At 38.1% G+C, this 21,164-nt stretch overlaps 1 protein-coding gene and 1 long non-coding RNA gene across 9 annotated transcripts; one reads left to right on the top strand and one right to left on the bottom strand.

Moving 5' to 3' along the window:
• Positions 1-3,460: 3,460 nt before the first annotated feature.
• Positions 3,461-6,078, top strand: LOC129718428 (uncharacterized). The gene is made up of 2 exons (XR_008726889.1): positions 3,461-3,632; positions 3,692-6,078. It is a non-coding gene; the product is annotated as an uncharacterized LOC129718428 (long non-coding RNA).
• A 1,258-nt stretch (positions 6,079-7,336) lies between these two features.
• LOC129718423 (uncharacterized) lies at positions 7,337-19,920 on the bottom strand. Of its 8 annotated transcripts, none has more exons than XM_055669201.1 (7): positions 19,517-19,920; positions 19,265-19,413; positions 9,482-10,810; positions 8,995-9,416; positions 8,389-8,945; positions 8,052-8,322; positions 7,337-7,984 (listed from the first exon to the last, which is right to left on the bottom strand). In XM_055669201.1, the coding sequence occupies exons 3-7, from the start codon at positions 9,521-9,523 to the stop codon at positions 7,762-7,764; spliced, it is 1,515 nt and encodes a 504-aa protein (XP_055525176.1). In that variant the 5' UTR covers positions 9,524-10,810; positions 19,265-19,413; positions 19,517-19,920; the 3' UTR covers positions 7,337-7,761. The 8 variants fall into 8 exon arrangements, with proteins under 8 accessions (XP_055525176.1, XP_055525173.1, XP_055525178.1 ...); XM_055669198.1 differs by having other exon boundaries at positions 9,482-9,553; positions 9,628-10,810; positions 19,265-19,914; XM_055669203.1 differs by lacking the exon at positions 19,265-19,413 and having other exon boundaries at positions 9,482-9,553; positions 19,517-19,914.
• Positions 19,921-21,164: the final 1,244 nt, after the last annotated feature.

The raw sequence follows: 21,164 nt of genomic DNA on the forward strand, positions 1-21,164 counted from the left end.
TATGCAAAGTTTCTGCTGAATATCGATTTCCTGAAGTCTCTGTGCTTTTGCCTTATCGTCTTCGGTACTGGAATTTGTCACCTGTTTGTCTTGAGAACATCGTTGAACTGACTTCAGATGTGTAACATTACGGTGAAGTATTTTTCCCGTCTCTATTGATTTGAGCGTTGCGTCTGGTCCATTTCGCTTTATGATTATAAACTCTTCTGGTCCGAAATTACTGGCAAGCTTGTTATCTTTTATCATCCTCTAAACGACTACTAAGTCTCCTTCCTTCAGCATGCTAGGTTCTGCTCGGCGCCGTTTGTCTGCATACTCAACCTGTTTCGATTTCTTCTCTTGGTCCTTGTCGCGTGTTTCTTCCATCGGCTTTAGTCCAATACCGGAGATGGATGGAAGTTTGTCTCGCAACACTCTTCCGAACATCAACGCCGATGGCGCTACACCTGTGGTGGAATGAGGAGTCGAGTTGTACATTAAGAGGTACATCCGCAGGTCCCATTTCCAATCAGAGGCTGGGTTTTCTTGACTGATCTGTAGTCGCTTCTTCAAAGCTCTGTTGGCTCTTTCAACCTCGCCATTAGCCTGAGGCCAGTAAGGAGTCGTTTTCCGCAATTCGATTCCAAAATCCTTACAAAATTGTCCAAACACTTCGCTTACAAATTGCGGTCCATTGTCCGATTTCATCGACTCCGGGATTCCGTATCTACAGAACGTTTCATGTAGTGCTTGGATGGTGAGTTTTGCCGTAATGTCTCTCATCACTACTATTTCTATAAAACGACTGAAGTAGTCAACGAGAACTAATAAATTGTGACCCGATGGTAGGGGTCCCATGAAATCCACAGCAATGTGGCACCATGGCATGTCGGGCATTTGTATTTGTGACAGCGGTTCAGGTGAACTTAAAGATGATACAAGGGTGCACTCCAAAGTCCTCTACTTCTTTGTCCATCCCAGCTCACCAAACTTTTTTCCTTAGTCTTCTCTTCATAACGACGATACCAGGGTGACTCTCATGTGCTAGTTCCATTATTCTCGGCTGCAACACAACAGGGATTACAACCCGTTCGCCTCGTAAAAGAATGTTTGAAACTCCACATAGTTCCGACGCATATGGTTTGTAGCATTTCGCCTTGTCGGTTCAGTTCCCGTTCTCCAATGCTTCCAAAACTTCTTTGATGTATTCGTCTTTCTCTGTTTCCTCACGAACTTTTTGAACAGTTACTGCGCTCGGTGCAATAGCTTTTGTCAATAAGTGTATATAATCTTCTTCGTTTGAGTCAAACGTTTTAGCCTCTGATGTGGACAATCTAGAAAGAGTATCTGCCAAGTTGGTAGTTCCGGGTTCGTGGACAATCTCGTAGTTATACGATTGCAGGCGAAGAACCTAGCGTTCAATCCTCATACACGGTTTAGAACGAGGGCTGAATAAAAATTGAAGTGGTTTGCAGTCCGTAACCAATTTGAATTTTATGCCTTGTATGTATAACTTGAAACGGTCAACTGCCCACACAAGTACAAGCGCTTCACGCTCAGTCTGGAAGTACTTGCGTTCTAAGCTTGTAAGAGATTTGCTTGCATATGAAATTATTCTGTGGTTACCAGCCTTATCTTGTTGTATCAATATGGCGCCCAGTCCGGTTGGACTTGCATCTGCCGTCAAGATAGTTTCAGCATGAGGGTTGAAATATCCGAGATGTTTAATATTGACGACAGCTCGTTTGATCTCTTCAAAAGCGTTTTGATGTGAAACAGTCCAGTGAAATTTTGCATCACACCGCAATAGGTTCCGAAGAGAATCTGTCTTGGTTTCCAAATGTGGAATAAATCGTCCCACGTATGTAACCAAGCCTAGAAAACTTCGTAATTCTCTACTTGCAGGCTCCCGGAACTGTTGTATTGCCAAAAATTTACTCTCAATTGGTTTGACTCCAACAGTAGAAAGCTCATGACCCACAAACTCTAACTTTTCTACATTGAGGACACACTTATCCCAGTTTAATAGAATACCATAATCCTTAAAACGCGTTAAAAGAGCATCCAAACAGCTGTCAAGTTTATCCTGGGAGCGACCTGATACTACGCAATCATCAAGGTATGTAACAACCCCTTCAAGCCCTGCTACTATCGTGTCCATCACTTTTTGAAAAAGCTCTGGTGCACAACTGATGCCAAACATCAACCATGATGTCAAATAAATTTGACCATTATGTCAGAAGGTCAAATATTTGACCATTAGACAAAGAGTGTACTACAGGCTTAACTTGCACACAAACTTTGATCAAAGATATTTCTTTTTTTTTGTCTCAATGTTATTTATTTTTTGCCACCCCCTCTGCTAACTTTGATAACCTTGGACATAAAAAAATTCAAAATTTGTATCAGCCTTATTGGTCAAGAAACAAAGATTTTTTTTAAGGTTACATGTTTTACCTGAAAGTTGTGATAACACGTGAGTCTTCCGTTATTTACAGCTGATGAAAGGCTTCTTTCACATCCAATTTCGAGAACTTCACCGAACCTTGCACACTCACCAAGAGCTCTTCAATCACTGGAAGTGGATGTGTCTCACGCAATACCACCTGATTGGCTCTTCTCATGTCCACGCAAAGTCTCAGCTCACCAGATTGTTTCAAAATTGGAACCACTGGAGAAACCCATGGTGATGGTCCATTTACGTTCTCGATAATATCCATGTTAAGTAGATCCTTCAATTTATCATAAATCTTTCCTTCAAAAGCTATAGGTGCACGGCGATAGGCCTGTTGAACCGGCTGTACGGACTTTTCAATCGGTATTTCGACAAGTATCCCTTTAATCTTAGGGAACGGACCTTGTCTTGGGCTAATTGCTGAACCGACGTTAAACCCGACTTCTAAAACTTTAAGTTCTTTGGCAGTGGTATCTCCCAGAAGGTTGAATTTTCCTTGTACCACGACGTAAAACTTCGCTTCGACAGCATTCGACCCAGCCTGAATGTTAGCTCGGAACATATATTTTATATTCATAGGTTCATTAGTTGCGTAACCAAGCAATTTTCGATCTATTTTATCTGAGAAGTCTCTAATTTTTATGTCCGCTTTCTGAGCTTCGATCCACGTGCCCTCATCGATAATATTTGCGTCAGCTCCGAGGGGTAAAACAGCTGGTTTTTCGAAAAATTCTGATGAATTTTGAAATATTCTGAGCAACTATTTTTATTCTATGTTTCATCTGTACAGTATTATTTCACACCGCTTTTATACCGTAATGCACTTGATTCCCACCCCAGTGAATAATACGACTAGGATATCAGTATCGAGCAGCGATGCCAGATTGGAAGACATGTTTCAATACGAAGACATTTAACCAGAGCGGTGAAGACATCCTTGTTTGCGAAGACAAAGGGAAGACATTAAAATATGTGAAAACATCCTTTTTCAGAGTTTGTTTTGCTCGACATCTTTCGACTGTCGGTAATCGTTCCAGCCTTTGGCCGGTTTTCTCGAGTGGAAATACATGCGAAGACATATTTTCGTGAAGCGTGTTAACATTTGAAACAATGACCTGGCATCCCTGCTGATGCAAACGAACACAGATGACACTTTCGATTTGACGATCATAAATCTGAAAAATATTGGTAAAAAATAGTGAGTAGAACGTTTAATAATGAAAAATACTGTGAAACAAACATTCGTTTTTAAAACAGTTTGAGAATTTGCTACCGGTCATCGAAATTTTGGTCGAAATTCGAATCACATTACCGAACATAAATGAAATGCGGAAGATGACGTGTTGCAAAATAATCGCAAACCGCTGAAAAAATTTTCCATCAAACAGCAGAAACCGGTTCATGTTCTCGAAAATGTATTTTTACACAAAAAGTAAACCAACCAGTTCATAAAGGTTCTGAAAATTTACGATTCCCCGGGAACAATTTTCTGCGCGATTCAGTTATAGCAACCTGCCGCTGAAGGAATTTTTTTGTACAATTTTCTAAACGAAACCAACGCTAACGATGATGAAGACGGATGGCTATTCGGACGCTACTTGCTTACGAGATGCAAGATTGTGCCAAGAAAAAGAAACTTATTACCCGATCTAAAATGTAGAAACTCGAAGGGGCCACAACCGTTGTTGGAAGTCGCGACACAAAAAAACAGCGCACCGGGAAGGTGTAGGGGAAAGTAGGTAAAGACGGACACTGCGGGTAAGATGGACATTTTTAATATTTCACAAACTAGAATGTATTATGATAGTTGAGTGAAGCGAATACCTTCTTTATAGTTTGTTAATGCGTTTGAGTTGCATTATCGGTTTTCAGCAAGCAAACTGTCAAATTTGTAAGTAAAACAAAGAATATTTTCGTGAACGCGCAATTTGATGTAATTTTTATTCCACGGAAAATAGTGAAAAACTCGTGAAATTTACGTGTTTTCATTTGTTCACAATAGTAAAGTGATTAATTAGTCTTTCCTCGGTTTTCTAGTGAAAATCCAGCAGATTTTCGATGTTCCGATGAAGAGCTTCGATCGTTTGAAAAATTTACTACCAGGTCGGGCAAGACGGACACACTATGGTAGGGAAAGATGGACACACGGATTTTCTAAGAATTTTCACATGTAGCATCTGTTGTGTACTACAGATGTTCACAAAGTACACCCGCGAGAGAAACCAGCAGATATTAATCACTTAGCAGTTAGAACAGGCCAAATAGGCGGAGAATTTTCGCCTCCATCGAAACCCATCCTCTCAAACTGTTCACGTGATGTATAGATGAACTCTAATAACGCAGCGTAATGTATAGCCATCACTTAACACATAAATCAAAAGAATGCTTAACGTACTTAACGTACTACATCTTTTTTGTGAGTGTCCACCTTTACCTTCGTAGTGTCCATCTTACCCACCCCAAGTGTCCATCTTTTCCAACCATGTCAAAAAACAGCAATTTGTAGTCTTATTTTTGAAGACCCAAAACACATAAAACTTGGGGAAGTTCACTAATACCAAAAATGATTATGAAAACAAATGACTTTAAGTTTCAATTTGTATGACTACTGCGATCTAAATAGCAATACCTAAGTAATTATTTAGATTAAACTTTAGAGTGTCCGTCTTTACCTACTTTCCCCTATAATTATTAAACACGCAGTCGTTTTGTACACCCAATAGTCGCACAAAACCTTACGAATAAGCGCTGCTAGTAGAATAATTTCCATTGCTACCAGTCAGTAGATATCATCGGTCCAATCGTGCTGTGGTTACCAGTTTGCTAGATCAACTTGGTCATGATGGGACACCTGATCCTTTTTGCTCAGTAGCCAGTTATTCGTGTTGCATCCGCACATCGAATGCCTTCGAGAAACATATACAAGCTGGTTGCAGCGCATCGTGAAGCTGAACCGTGACGCTATTTGCTTGTCATCGGCATACAGCTGCCATTGTGGGTGATATTGTTCACCAATCGGTGCCTTTAGAGTCGTGATATAAAATATCCTCTAATTTCAAGCGTTTCCGAGAAGTACTCCTGTCCGAGCCCGACGCAGCCCACCCGGGGCTCTAATAGTATCGCACCGTATTGGTCGGGTTGGAATTCTTCCGATCAATATTAGCACCAGTCGAGTCGAACCACTTGTGGGTGCGATTCGTCAGACAGAAAAGGGCCCTTGGTGTTGTTTCTGATAAGATCAGACCATTCGGGTTACATCCCAGTGCTCGGTTGCGTTACAGTAGAACAAGGCATCAGGGTTCACCAGGTCTAAGGTGCATTCGCACTCGCCAGTTCGGGTGTGAAAAAATTCTGGAGCCGCACAATAACTGCCCTGTCATGCAATTCGCATGACAATTATAGACTGGCGTCTTGTTTGCAAAAGAAATTATAAGGCCAACTTAACTATATGTTGGACTTGTGGGACAGCAAGAAAGAACTTGTTGGCTTATCGGATGATAATGTTCGTTCGTGGCTAGAGCCGGAAATCGTCTTTAAAAGGGAACTTCAAACCTCCCCGTAGTTCAAGAGATTTCACCAAGAAGACTAATGAATAAAATGAAATTCCAAATCATTTTGTCAATAAAATTATGTTTGCAACCCGATTCAAATTTTGTCCATTAAAAAAATTTTATCCGAATGTCTTGGCTGGTCAGTATTTCCGATTGGCTGTTCAGCGTGAGCAGTTTGCCAATCTCATTCGATAGATTTTTTGTTATCTATCTCTTTGAAAAGAAAACCGAGTGTCGTACTCAATGTAAATTTTGGAAAGAGTGGGACGAAGCAGCTGTACTATTACTTCTAATACGACACGCTTGTACCGTAGTAGTAATAAACGAGTACCGAGAGCAAATGCTAAGGTGATCTACTACGCTGGATGTGAAGGTTTATTTCGGGCACCTACTTTTTTCGTGTCACAGGCTTCGTGTTGTTTGTCAATAGGTGTCAGGTTTATAACATGGCTAGATTTTTTAGCCTCCCCATCTGGTCTCGAGGTACGATGCTGGCCTTACAAGCCGGTCGTCGTAGGTTCGAGTCTCGACTCGGGAGAGACTGTTAGTGTCAGTAGGATCGTAGTGCTAGCCCCGCAATTGTCCTGTACACTTAACGGTTGGCTGCGAAGTCTGTGTATAGTAAACAGAAGGTCAAGTTCCGAATCGGAATGTAGCACCAAGGGTTTGCTTTGATTTTTAAATTTTTCTAAATTTGTTGATAGGCTCAGATGTTTTAAGCTTGTAATCGGGTTGGGTTTTCGAGAACTGAACGTGTAAAAGCGAATGTATTGAAGTTTCCGTTAGCCAGTTTTCGAGTTTCGGTTTTACGGATGCGCAGTTTTGAACGAATAGAGAAAAATACGTTTAAAAACTTGTCATGTGATTTTGTCGGTGCTCAGAGAGCACGGAAACATTTAAAGTTTTAGTGAGCAATTTTTTGCATAAAACCCTGAAGTAGTAAGGAAGTAGATTACTATTGTTTATGATTTTTCACGAAAAAAAAATCAAAGCTGAATAAAAAACCGATGTATTTTTTTCTTTGATATTTGAAATAGCAACGCCAGAGTTTTCACTACACATGCCTACAATTACTCAACAACTTGAAGCATTTTTTTGTTGAAATCGTCGAAGTCGGTCAGTGGATAATTGTTGGCGTCCTCGTGTTAACATCCACAATATGGTAGACTTTTTAATTGTTTTTATTCGACCATCCGGATCTTTTATGTTGAACGTGTGCTCACTGCCTACCCTGCTACTTTTCGAACTTAGGCCATCATTACAATTAGAGAACAATTCAGTTGCTTCATATACTGCGTCAGTTCCATTTGTTGATTCGAGAATTGATGATTCTGAATCAATTTCCGTACTATGCCAACATTCGTTTTCCTCCGGTAAGTCATGTTGCAAATGGTTTTCTACATCGTCTATCTCTTCATTTTCGTCGTCGTCGGTAATACATGAATTATCTTCGACGTTCACGAACTCGATACTGAAGTGCTCAATGTTTGTTTTTTTTTTTTATTTAATGAATCAGAAAAATCAATCAACTCATCATTTAATGCGAGGCTCACCAAAACATGACGAGCAGCGATCATCGCTTTTGGACCACAGATTTTAATTCATCATTGGATGGCATTGTTTGTTCGATTGACGATTCGCACTTCTTTGCTTACGCTGGAAAGTTAACACTTCGCTGATGCTTTTTCATAATGGCCATTTTCATTTGAATCCTTCTGAGCTTCTCTGTTAGTTCTTTGATTGTGAAGTTGACAACGGTTTGGTTTGTCGTGGCCATCAACCGCAATTGGCGAAAAGTTTTTCACAAGGCTGACTAGAAAGGTGCGTAATAATACATTGCTCTGGTGCTCTCCTCTCGCGACAAGCCACAATTAATTTTAGTATAGCATGCGAGTTTAGTTCCACACAGTAGTATGCATTCGTTGTTATGCAAAGCTTTGAATCTGTTCGCTTTTGCAAACACCAGTTTCTCCAACCACGAACGAGGAAATTGACAAACCTGTTGGAACGTAAAAAAGACCAATCAAGTGAATGCATTGTATGTCAATTTCTCATTTTATATTTACCAAATATTATACACACGATCTAGAAGCGTCACATTTGTGTCAATGAATGATCGATACATTCTACTCATCATGTCTAAAAGCATAACTGTTCCTTCGCTCCCCCTTACTTTTGTTTTTAGGCATTGCGAAACTTTAGAATTGATAAGCTTGATAATTGGTCCAAATCTCATTTTGCCTTTCAGTTCGATGTCAGAATAGCATAGGCCATGCTTGTCCTTACTCTCCGTCATGATTAAACGCTTAAGGTGTTCTTTAGTAATGATGTAGCTACCTATCGAAATAAGTATTGAGTTTCATGACGATAACGATTTTATCACAGAACAGAAGTTATCTTTACCTATTTCCATGTCTCCGTTCAATAAACGATTACGGAATTTATTCATTGTGTGTTTCTGTTCACAGTGATCAAAACTACATGTAGTGGGAATAATTTCACTTGAGTTGGCTTCGTCGAAATCTGTTTCAATCGAGGATTCAGCTAAAAAGTTTATCGAGTACAGTGAGTCTGTAACGTCAGTTGAACTATCGTAGTTGGTACAATCGACGTCGTCATTTATTCGTTCTATCGTAATAATTTCTCTAACCGCGATATCTTCAACATTTCCGACTTGCTCAACATTTGTTCGGTGGACTTCGTCACCATAAATGTCACGTGTTTGCGCACATGTTATTTTCTTTTTCTTTGCAGATTTTAGGTTTCGATCGACGAAGGCTGTCTTTTGATGACCGTTAAGGTGCCTTATTACGTTGAATGTTTGCCAAGAACGTGGCGGATAGCGCGTTGATTTGAGTTTCTTTTTACAGATGGGACAAGATATTTTGGCGACCAAGGTACCTCCAGTTCCCTGTTCACAGCTGACTGCTGATGATTCCCACAAATACAAATCTGACGAACTGATCAAAAAATTAACAGGAAAAAATTATGGAAGATAATCATGTTTACCTGTTGCTAAGATTGTATTGAATACGTTTAATTAACGATTCGATTTCTTGTTCTTTATGAGCTGTAGTTAAATCCGGAAGGCTGTCAGCTGTGTGTTTATGTCTGTCAAGAAATCGTTTAATTCCTTTTTCCTTTATTGTCTCTGCGATAGTTTGTATAATCAATTTATCACCCAAAGTGAATTTGAATTCTTCAGGCTGGTCTGCATACACGCCATATATGTCGGACATAGTCGCATCTGTTCCCAACCATTTACGAATTCGAACAACAGAAGTTCTTAAATCATTTTCTATGGTCTCAATATCGCAACGTGACAACGATCCGAAAGCACTGCTTGCAGTCAAACCTTCAAATTTGAGAATATTTTGAACATGTGTCGGCACAAACCCAATTTCCTCTTGAATTAAACTCCAGAAATCTTCCTGCAAGAAAAAATGTTTTATCGTTCTAGGAGTGCTCGCTAATTAGAAAACAAACTTTCACGTACTGCTTTGGAACGCACCAACGAATTCCCCCAAAAGTTTGTCATTTTCGAAATCTATGGAATGTATAAAACCATCTGAAAACGCAAAAAACCACAAAAGCTGAGAGCTCCAATCAACAGCTATAGTCAGGCACGTTTTTTATTCCTACCATACATGTGCTGAACCTCGTCCAGATCAAATGAACGCCAGGGATGCCAAATTTAACGGATTGTTCGCAAAATATATACTTAGAGCAAGTGCCAATAACATTATTTTATTGTTCGATTTATTTGATACCTTCGTCAATGTAAATAATTTCCCATTGAATCACTCAATATTTTGGTACACTACACACTTACTTCTGTAGCAAAATGTGGCGAAACACTATTCTACATCCTGCAAATTATTTTCATATCAATCGCATTCATACTGATAGTTTTTGGCACCTTTGCAAGAGCCATTTTCATTCCTACCATTTATATTTGAAGATTTATTCAGAAGTAGATGTAAATGAGGTAATTTGAGTAAACTAGAATAACTCTAACGGATTTGAGTGACTCAGAAAATAGCTGTCTTGCCCCTCGGTCAGCTCCTGAGTCTATGATCATGGTGATTCTGATACCTCCTACAACAAATTCGAAAGTGTTTCGCCCCATAGCGAAAAAACACGTCCCTTATCATATGTATCCTTATCGTCCTCATTTGCACATCGAATACGTTTTGTTGGGTTTGGTCCAGTCATTGGGCGATTGATAAAATGGCCTATCTCTCCGCATTTGTTACATTTGGCATCCTTGGCACGGCACAAAATGTCACCTTTAACGTGTCCTCTACGGCCGCAAGCAAAACATGCCCTACCTGAGGATCTATCGTAGTTTCTCCCACGCATATTATGAGCTGCACCACGCACATACCTATACGGCATCGAAGAAATTTTGGTAACGTTTGAGGAAGATATTTTTTCAATATTTTGTCGATCAAATTCCTTGATTTGCTGTTGTACATCAGCCAAGGTACTACCGAGGGACAATATGTCGTCAAGAGTCATGTCTTTTTCCAAAATCTGCTTTTTCAGATCCGTTGACGTGTACGCCTCTATTATCTGTTCTACAATTCTGTCATCTGTTTCTCTCAAATCGTACCGATCGAACTCGCATCGTTTTGCCTGTATGCGAAGCCGAAGGACAAAATCCGCAAACCTCTCTTCAGGTTTTTGGTAAATCCGTCTGGACATGTGACGCATAATCTCATCATAAATCTTTTTTTCCATTGTGAGGTAATACCGGTGGCCTCAAAATATCTTTCCAGCTCACGCTTCCATTTCTGCCACTCTACAGGTAGCCTAGATCTATCTGCCATTAATTTGAATGGTCTCATACGTCGAAATGAATCCATTTTTAAACAAAACAAAGTGAAAGAAACACATTTATTTATTATTATTTTCTAACAATTGTTGCTAACTGAAAGGGAATAGGTGGATAAAAATGATTTGCCGTATTAAAAAAAATGTGTTTGTTTTCTTTTCAATGTTTTTTTACCCGTAGTTTCTTACAACTACCGCATCACGCACACAGTTACGATATTCATCCTCGATGCAGCACTCTTCGTTGTGTGCTACTAGTTACCCCTTTGTACATGCACACAGTTGCGTAACATTCCGTTTCTCTCTACAAAATTAATGCCATCGCACGCAGTTATGGCACCCCTTCTATATCAGGCCTCGACATTTACTTCCAACTACACCATGGCTGCTCTCTCTCCTACTATCGTTTACGCAAACAATTGCAAATTCACTAGTCTCACAAGTTATTTTGTCGCACACAGTTGCGGCTTCTATCCTAGACCGAGTTTTGCTTTTCCCGCTACTACCTCGCATCTGTTTTACCCAATCATCGTTAACGCACACAGTTGCGAACTTATTTGCACAGATCAAATCATCGCACACAGTTGCGGAAATAATTCTCTACCAGGATTTCATTTACCCTTACTTACACCCTCGTTTCAACCACCGTTTACGCACACAGTTGCCAAGTTTTTCGCACAGATCGAATCACCGCACACAGTTGCGGTAATAATTTTGTACCAGGATTTCACTTAGGCCTCTGCCATGCTCTCACTTCAATCATCGTTTACGCACACAGTTGCGAGTTTCAATTTATTCGCCCAGAATTTTTGTGTTGCACACAGTTGCAGTAACTTTTTTATCAGCTGATTCATTGTAGCTCGCTCTCTTTTATTCACGATAACTTTCACAGGACCTCGTTGTTCTCCCTTCTGCTGGTAGCCATTTTTTCGAAAACGACGCCCAAGCTCAATTCCAAACATACCCGTTTGTAAACTTTATTGTCTGAAATCGAAACATATCCAGTAGGACTAACAGGAATCACCTGCAGCAATTCCTCATTAATACACAAATCTAAACTGCGAAATTCGATTTTTATCCACAGGCCCCTATCAGTAAACTTTATCGGATCTGTCGTCTTACTCGTTTTATCTCACCTTCGTCCTTAGTTATTTCACTGCACTTGATTGATACGAATAAACGAAACTTCACCTTTTTTTACTGGTTTCCGTGAATTCGGATCCACTCGTCGCCCTTGTGATATCCCTTGGAACGCTAAATAAAACCCGTGTCGCTCGAATCGTAGTCAACTGAAAAGTGAGCTATGTTTACTGAATCATATCTTACATGTTACGAATGTGTGTGTGTCTCTCTTTGCTATGGTTCTCTCTCGTACGTTACAACGACCTTTACGTCGACTCTACAATATGTATTACCGAGCCGAGCCCCATTCTTATGTGTGCAAAAGTTTTATTGACAATCGAGCTAGAAGTTTAGAATAATTAATAACTGAGTCAACGCAATCCCAGTTTCCTCTAAACAATTCACGTTGAAGCTGTTTTCTCAAAAATACAGAAAATAAAAACAGATTTTTCCCGGAAATAGTACAGATGAAAAAGATTTTTGCAGCTCCCAGTACAGATGAAAATTTGCAACACTGCTCTGAAGATCCAAACACAATAGACCATTTGTCATTATGTTATTATGCATTATGTCAGCGGTTTCAAGCTTTCTGTCAAAATTTCATTCATGAATTCAGTTCAAAAACGTCTCGTAAAATGGTCTACGTCACGGCTGCGTTTGCGGCAAATTGACAGTTAGTCCATACACGCTCAATGAATTCAATTGATTAGAAAACAATTCGTTTCCATAAAAAGTGGAACAACACGAAAATTGAGTAGCTCTGTTGTTATTGAAAATTGTGTAACCATAGCATAAGCAAATACTGTGTATTTATTATTCAGAATGATGTATACAATTGGCGTTGACGGTGTTGCTGATATTTGTTTGGTTTCTGCGTGCGAAAAAGAAAGAAGGAAATATTTTTGCTTTTGTCATCACGCACATTTTGACAATTACATACGAGAGTTCACGTAGGTGCGAACAGCCTTCGAAATCTCTTTCAACGCGAATAAACCGAATTGACCTCATTTTTTGTGTTTAATAAAACTCATTTTGTTCGTAAAAAATATCAGTTTATGTTTACAAAATTATCCATTTATTGAATTTTAAACTACTCAGTTTTAAAATTAAAACCTACACAGATTTAGATTTAAAAACTATCAAGTTTTTGAATAGAAAAATATTCATTTTTAAATTTGAAACCAACCATTTCCAGAATTCAAAAGTACTCAGTAGTCAGAATTGAAAACCACTCTGTTTTAAATGCGATGTTAGCGTAGAGAGGGAGTTTTGTGCCGGTAACAGTCAAAACAAAACAAAACTTAGGTTACATTCAGATAGACTGAACGGTGTCAAATTATATCTATTTTTTAAGTACATTTTGCTTTCTTTTTTGTGATGCATGATAACTTGATATTTTACTCTTCCATAATTTTCCTGATGACACGAACAACCTGAAAACTTTTGGTTTTTTAGAATGCATAATGAAAAAAGTTTATATGTGTACCTTAAAACTTTTTAAAATGTCCGCTACCACCTTCCCAGCGATTTTCTCATATTTTGGAATCACTCAAACAGCCACATGAACAGATAACACGGCCGCACAGGCTAAATAATTGCGAATGGCGCTCAAATGTTGATCGCAAATCATGGTGCCGCTTTTCCACTCGTGTCAAATAATGGTGTCGTTATTTTCATGCTTGGTACTCAAAATTGAGTTATAGTGGTAAATTCAAAAATGAGTTATTCTAGATTATTCCAAAATCAGTATAAAAATTACACAGAATCACGAAATGCGGTATTCATTTTTTGACGTTTCCATGCAACTCATGAAATTTAATTAAAATCATTTCATTCGCAGTGTTACTTCTCACGAGCGTGTATGAAATTGAATTAAAATCATTTCATTCGCAGTGTTACTTTTCACGAGCGTGTACATTTTCTGTCAAATCATCGTCAACGCAACGCAAACGTATCCATCGTACTTGGGCCTTGAGAATCTCTACACGCTCGTCAAATTTAACTCTAAACTGAGTGAGATGTCACTCACTTTCGTTAAAAGTGAACCTACTCTGAACAGAGTTTTTATGATATATGAGTTAATTCAACAAAGTCTCTCCACCGGCCACATTCATCAGCACTTTATTAGTGAAACAGACGTTCCTAGGGTGGAACAAAAATATCCAGACAATAGATGGCCCCGCGTCTGGCGGAATATAGCAACGAGAAAGCTAACATCAGCACAGCGAACACAACTTTACCTGATGGTCAACAGTGCGTCTTGAACTGTCCTACAGATCAGACGTTTTTTCGGTTGCTTGTGGACTGGTCTTTGACTGCCTATAGCTTCAAAGTTTGTGTTTTGTCAGTGTGTCTTTTAAAGATTACCTGAAAGTTATTTCCCATCAGTCTTTCTCAAGACTACCTACTTTTGAATTTAACATTTATTTTAACTTTTTTCGTATCACCTGAAATGGCTGGACGAAAAAAGAAACCTCGCATGCGGGGAGGAAAAGAGAGGCATCTCTTTCTGACACATCGAGTGTCTGTAGTGACAATCCTTTTGATATTTTGCCTGAGCAAGAAGCTGGTGAAATGGAAGTTATTAATAACGAAACTATACAAAATATAAAATCTTTAAAAAAGGAGAAAGTTCCACCTATTGTGGTAACTATTTCTTCTGAATTTAATATATTCAAAAAGGAACTTTCAACGTTTGTTTCTGACGTTAAAGTTACCTATCAAATTGGCCGTAGAGGTGAATGCCGCTTATTAGCCGACTCAGTAAAGGGTCGTGATCGTCTTGTTCAGTATTTAACTGACAAGATGTACAAATTTTTTACATATGACACCAAGAACGCCAAGCCGTTCAAGGTTGTCTTGAAAGGTCTCACCAACGATCAAACCGTTGATGAGATCAAACTTACTTTAACAGAATTACTTGGCATAGCCCCTACCCAAGTAATTCTAATGAAACAAAAATCACGAGGCGAAAACAGTCAGAGAACTGGAATTTCCCTTGTTAATTATTTAATTCATTTTAACCGCAATGAGGTTAACAACTTAAAATTTTTTGAAAAAGCACATGCTTTGTATAATGTGCGTGTAAAGTGGGAAATTTATAGGAAGTATGGCGGAGGTGAAAAGCATATCACCCAATGCCGTACTTGCCAACGTTATGGCCATGGTTCCAAATTCTGTAACATGGACCAAAAATGTCTTAATTGTGGAGACTCTTCTCACAAAAAGGACACATGTCCTGTGAAAGAGAGTAAAAATTTTCGCTGTGCGAATTGTAACGGCAACCATATGTCAAATTTTTATCAATGCCCAGTCCGTTTAGCAATTGTTAAGGCAAGGCAAGGTAAACAAAATTCAATTTCTCAATTAAAAGCAACTTCAAAACAAAATTCTCCAAGCGTACCAGTGACGCATAGTTTACCTACTCCTTTGCATACCCGTTTAACTTATGCACAGGTTACAGGTAGTTCGAACATTATACCGCCTAGTGTTGGTAGTTCGAAAATGACCGTTAATATGGGTAAGCAAAACAGGATAGAAAATAATTGTACACCTATCACTCCAGCTAATATTGCTGCCGAAAATATTTTTTCTAATGTCAACTGCCTGGGGCCTATTACGGCAGGTAAACTTTCTTTTTTGCAACAGGCAATGTTCGATCTTATGAACGCCATGTTGCAGGCAAAATCAATGTTTGAAGCCATTCAAATAGGCACAAATTTTACTATTAAAATTGTTTCTAATTTAAAATTTAGCAATGATTTTAAATAAAACAATTAAAATATTAAATTGGAATGCTCGCTCATTGAAGGCCAATGAGAATAAGCTTTTTAACAGTAAATAATGTGCATATTGCAATTATTACTGAAACATTTTTGAAACCTAACATAAAATTAAAATATGATCCCAATTACGTGGTTCATAGATATGATAGGATTCAGGGTTCCGGCGGTGGAGTTGCAATTGTTATTCATCGCCGAATCAAACATCGTGCTCTTCCCCATCTTGAGACGAAAGTTATTGAAACTTTGGGAATTGAAGTTCAAACTGAACTTGGCATTTTATTTATTGCCGCAGCATATTTACCATTTCAATGCACACGCGAGCTTCAAAATTATTTTAAAGGTGATTTACAAAAACTCACCAGAAATCGTTCGAAATTTTTCATAATCGGCGATTTTAACGCTAAACATCGTTCATGGAATAATTCTCAAAGTAATTCCAATGGCAAAATTTTATTCAACGATTGTTCTTCAGGATACTATTCTATTTTGTCTCCGAATAGTCCTACATGCTTTTCTTCTGTAAGAAACCCTTCAACAATTGATTTGGTGCTTACAGATCAAAGTCATGTATGTAGTGATTTGATCACACATGCTGACTTTGATTCTGATCATCTTCCAATAACTTTTTCTTTATCACATGAATCAGTTTTAAACCCTATGAGCTCTGTTTTTAATTATAACAAGGCTAATTGGGAAAGATACAAAACTCATATTGAGAGAAATTTCAATAATGAGCTTGATTTGCAAAACGAAGTGAATATTGATTCCGCTTTGGAAGCATTAAAATGTGCAATTGTTGATGCCAGGAATTATTCTGTTCCAAAGGCTCAAATGAAATTTGATTCACCAATAATTGACGAAAATCTTCAACTTCTAATTCGTTTGAAAAATGTCCACAGACGTCAATATCAACGTTCTCGTGACCCTGTTTTTAAAACTATTTATAAAGATTTACAGAAAGAGATTAAACATAGATTTACTCTTCTGAGAAATCAAAAATTTTGAGACTAAAGTTGAAAAATTGAAACCATATTCAAAACCATTTTGGAAGCTGTCGAAGATTCTTAAGAAACCTTCAAAGCCTATTCCAGTTTTAAAAGATGGTGAACGTTTTCTTGTATCCAATGAACAAAAGGCTCAAAGACTTGCTCAGCAGTTTGAGAGTGTTCATAACTCAAATTTGAATTTTGTGAGTCCAATTGAAAATGAAGTCACACGTCAATTTGATTTAATTTCTTCCCAGATTTTTTTACCTGCAGAAATAATTGAAACTAACTTGAATGAGATTAAATCAATTATTAAAAATTTCAAAAATATGAAAGCACCTGGTGACGATGGAATCTTTAATATACTAATCAAACATCTCCCTGAGAGCACAATGGAATTTTTAGTAAAAATTTTCAATTGCTGCTTCAAAATTGCATATTTTCCCAAATTATGGAAAAATGCAAAAATTACTCCCATTTTAAAACCGGATAAGAACCCAGCTGAAGTTTCAAGTTATCGACCAATCAGTTTGCTTTCTTCAATAAGTAAACTGTTTGAGAGAATTATTCTTAACAGAATGATGTCACACATCAACGAAAATTCAATTTTTGCAAATGAACAGTTTGGATTTCGCCATGGGCATTCCACAACTCATCAATTGCTCAGAGTTACTAATATGATACGAGCTAACAAATCTGAAGGTTATTCCACTGGAGCTGCTCTTTTAGACATAGAAAAAGCATTCGACAGTGTTTGGCATAAAGGTTTGATTGCGAAATTGCAAACTTTTAATTTTCCAATTTTCCTAATCAAAATTTTAAAAAATTATCTTACTGATCGAACTCTGCAGGTTGTCTATCAGAATTCAAAATCTGATAGATTTCCTGTCAGAGCAGGTGTACCTCAAGGTTCAGTCTTGGGTCCAGTCCTGTACAACATATTCACTTCAGATCTTCCTGATTTGCCTCCAGGATGCACAAAGTCATTGTTCTGCGATGACACAAGCATTTCCGTAAAAGGAAAAAGTCTTCGTGTCATATGCAGTCGATTGCAGAAAAGTTTAGATATTTTTTCTTCCTACTTGCAAAAGTGGAAAATCTCTCCCAATGCTTCTAAAACTCAAATGATAATTTTTCCGCATAAGCCTAGGGCTTCTTTCCTCAAGCCAAACAATAATTACGTTGTCAAGATGAATGGGGTTATTTTAGGTTGGTCCGACAAGGTTAAGTACTTGGGACTAATTTATGATAAAAAACTTATTTTCAAAGAGCACATTGAGAGTATACAAGCCAAGTGCATCAAATATACGAAATGTTTATATCCTCTCATTAACAGGAATTCTAAACTTTGTTTAAAGAACAAACTTTTGATTTACAAACAAATTTTTAGACCAGCAATGCTTTATGCTGTACCGATCTGGTCAAGTTGCTGTTCAACAAGGAAGAAAACGCTTCAAAGGATTCAGAATAAAATTCTGAAAATGATTTTGAAGCGTCCTCCTTGGTTTGGTACACTCGAATTACATAGACTTACTGGTGTTGAACCATTAGAAGCTATGTTAAATAAAATTATTAACAATTTTCGACAAAAATCGTTGCAATCCTCAATTGCTACGATAAGCTCTCTTTATAGCCAATAAGTTAGCAATTAAGTTAGTTGTAAGTTTACTTCCCCTTTTCTGACAAGTAGGTTTAAATCCTTACGAATGATAAGTCCTAATTGCGAAAGCAAACAAATCCTAACAATTAAAATTACAAATTTCTAACAGTGTTGAGAAGTCACCATTTGTGATTGGACACACATACTCATTATTTACTAATATTTATCATAAATACTTAAGCTACTAACAAATCCCCCCTTAAAAAAAAAAAAAAAAAAAAACCTGATGGTCAACGAGAAAGTCGAGCATCGCAAACTGCTATTCGTGATTCAGCGAGTGGACAATGAAAACTGTACACATTGTGGAAGCAGAAATGTAGAAACCTTGATGCACAAATTCAGTGAATGTGATCGCGTCCGGCCGGCATGGACTAACTTACGGCAAAGAATAGCAGCAATCTTGGGTGGCTGGAGACACCTGAGCTTCATTGATTTAGTCAGACCTGCTCTAACAGGAATAAGTGAAAGGCAGAGAGTGAAAATATTAAAATTTTTTGCAGAATACATATGCTTTATAAACCAGTGTAATGGTAAAGTTGACACCTCAGGATTAGATTTTCATCTTGATTTAGTGAACTAAAGATTAAAAAAATGTTTTTATGTACATAGACGACCTGACAAATAAAATAATTTTACAAAAAAAAAAAAATATTACTCATTTATGGGTAGAGTCACCATGTGTCAGAAATTGAGTAGGAATTGCCCTCTTCTTAGAAAACCGCTTTGAAATGAAACTGAGTAAAAGCTACTCAGTTAGCTCGTTTTGACTTTTGATCCCTTTGATGAATGAAACTGCCAGAGGATTGTTGCATACAATTATAACAAAATCACAAGTTTTTTTTTCAAATCCTTGTATTTTGCATATACATATATGTAATAAAAAAACAAACCTTATTAAATCATAAGTGTATCTTCTGCCTTAGGAGCTTCATTAAAAACCGCAGCAATACGGTTCACTGTTACCCGGGAACTGTGACTTGAGGTTCTAAATAGTACACATGCCAAAAAATCCATAACCATTCTCATATCTGGAGGAACTCTAATACACAAATAAAAAACACTTTTTTTCAAACAACAATACAACACGTTTTTCCAAACAAAGAGTGCAAACTAGTATAATCGATCCAAACAATCCGAAATACCTTTATAAAATTATACATCAGTTGTAATAGCCGCTTTCATAATAGTCGTATCTATTTTTCTCTTTTCGCTGTACGTTTACAAAACGCTCGGTAATTCGTGACGAATAGTCAGCATTGTAAATACCGACTCATGCAGCAATTTTTGATAAACACTTTGTAAATTTTTACTGAGCTATCTTCTATGTTTGATGTTTCAGCGAGAATGAAAAATTACCGAACACTCGTCAAGCAAATAAATTACTGAACAGATTGCTTTCAATCCAACATTAAACCTGTACACTGGTTCAGTTAAATTTAACAAAGCATCACCGGTGTTATCTTTCAAACCTGTGTACCTTGTGAAGAATTTCAAAAAATGATATTCGCTTATGCATGGTGAAGAACATAACTGTATAGTTCTTGGCAACAAACGGCACGAAAACTGTGTTGCCGAAACGATTAATTTTCTCTTTGCCCGACTCTATATACTACACGCTCCTTTAATTTTACTCTAAATTGAGCAACTTTGACTCAGTTTCACATTGTCTCTTAAAAGGTCAAAAATTGAGTAAGTTTCGTTTACCGAACTGAGTAACAGATACTCAGATTGTGATAGTTTTCTGCTTTACTCTTTTTTTGAGTGGTATTGAAAACATTTAAAAACGTTCCGCTAAAAATAAGCTGTTGTTTGCTATCATTTGCCCCCTTTGTAATCGCTCTGACGATGGCTTCCATTTCTTCATCCGGTCCATAACCGCACAATTTCGCTGCTGATGCCACTCGACGAACAAATTCACTGCTGCTTTCTACGGACGACTGATGCATCGTAATGAGCTTGCCCCGTTGAGACAGTATATATGTTCTTCATCCGAAGTAATCATTCAATCTTGCCATCGCATTAGAGAATGGTTCAGTTTTTTCATCTGGCATCCCCGGTGAAGTCGTCGTTGTATGAAATAATTCTCGGAGCTTCGCACCCGCTTTGATTTTAAAAACATTGAATTGTGTTTGTTCATCCACGGCATGTATAAGCTCCAGCGAGGAAAACATAATTTCTTTCCAATATTCATATGCTCGCTTGTCGATTTCTGACTCGCCTTCCGAAGGAACGCATTCAGGCATATTAAGCGCACCCAATGTCCAATTACTCATACTCGACATAAGTAATTCATTTCTTGTTTGATTCACGTCTTCTCGCATAGTACTGGAATGTGCTAGAGGTGGACCGTCTCCAAAGCTACTCGCTGTAGCCAACTGCGAAACTTGCTCCCGGGGAGAGTTATTTCTTTCTAGCACTTCCTTGAGCTCTTTCAGCAGTTTCTTTTTTGATGTACTCTTTTTGGCAGGAGCGTGAGGTTCGACTGCGCCATTGTCGCGACCGACAGCAGACGGTGGCTGCTCCATCTCGAATGGATAAACTGAATCAGATCGGCGCTGTCCGATGCCTATCGGACTAACCAGAAAATTCAATATTAACTCTTGTTTGGCTGCTGCTGCTGGCTGATGTTGCTTCTTTCGCATCAGAATGACGACTGATGTGAACGCACCTAACGGAGGGCTTATATAGCCAATCCGAACGGCGCAGGCCGATGCCTATCGGACTAACCAGAAAATTCAATGTTAACTCTTGTTTGGCTGCTGCTGCTGACTGATGTTACTTCTTTCGCAT

The sequence above is a fragment of the Wyeomyia smithii genome, chromosome 1 (assembly GCF_029784165.1).
Source record: "Wyeomyia smithii strain HCP4-BCI-WySm-NY-G18 chromosome 1, ASM2978416v1, whole genome shotgun sequence".
NCBI classification, from domain to species: Eukaryota; Metazoa; Arthropoda; class Insecta; order Diptera; family Culicidae; genus Wyeomyia; species Wyeomyia smithii.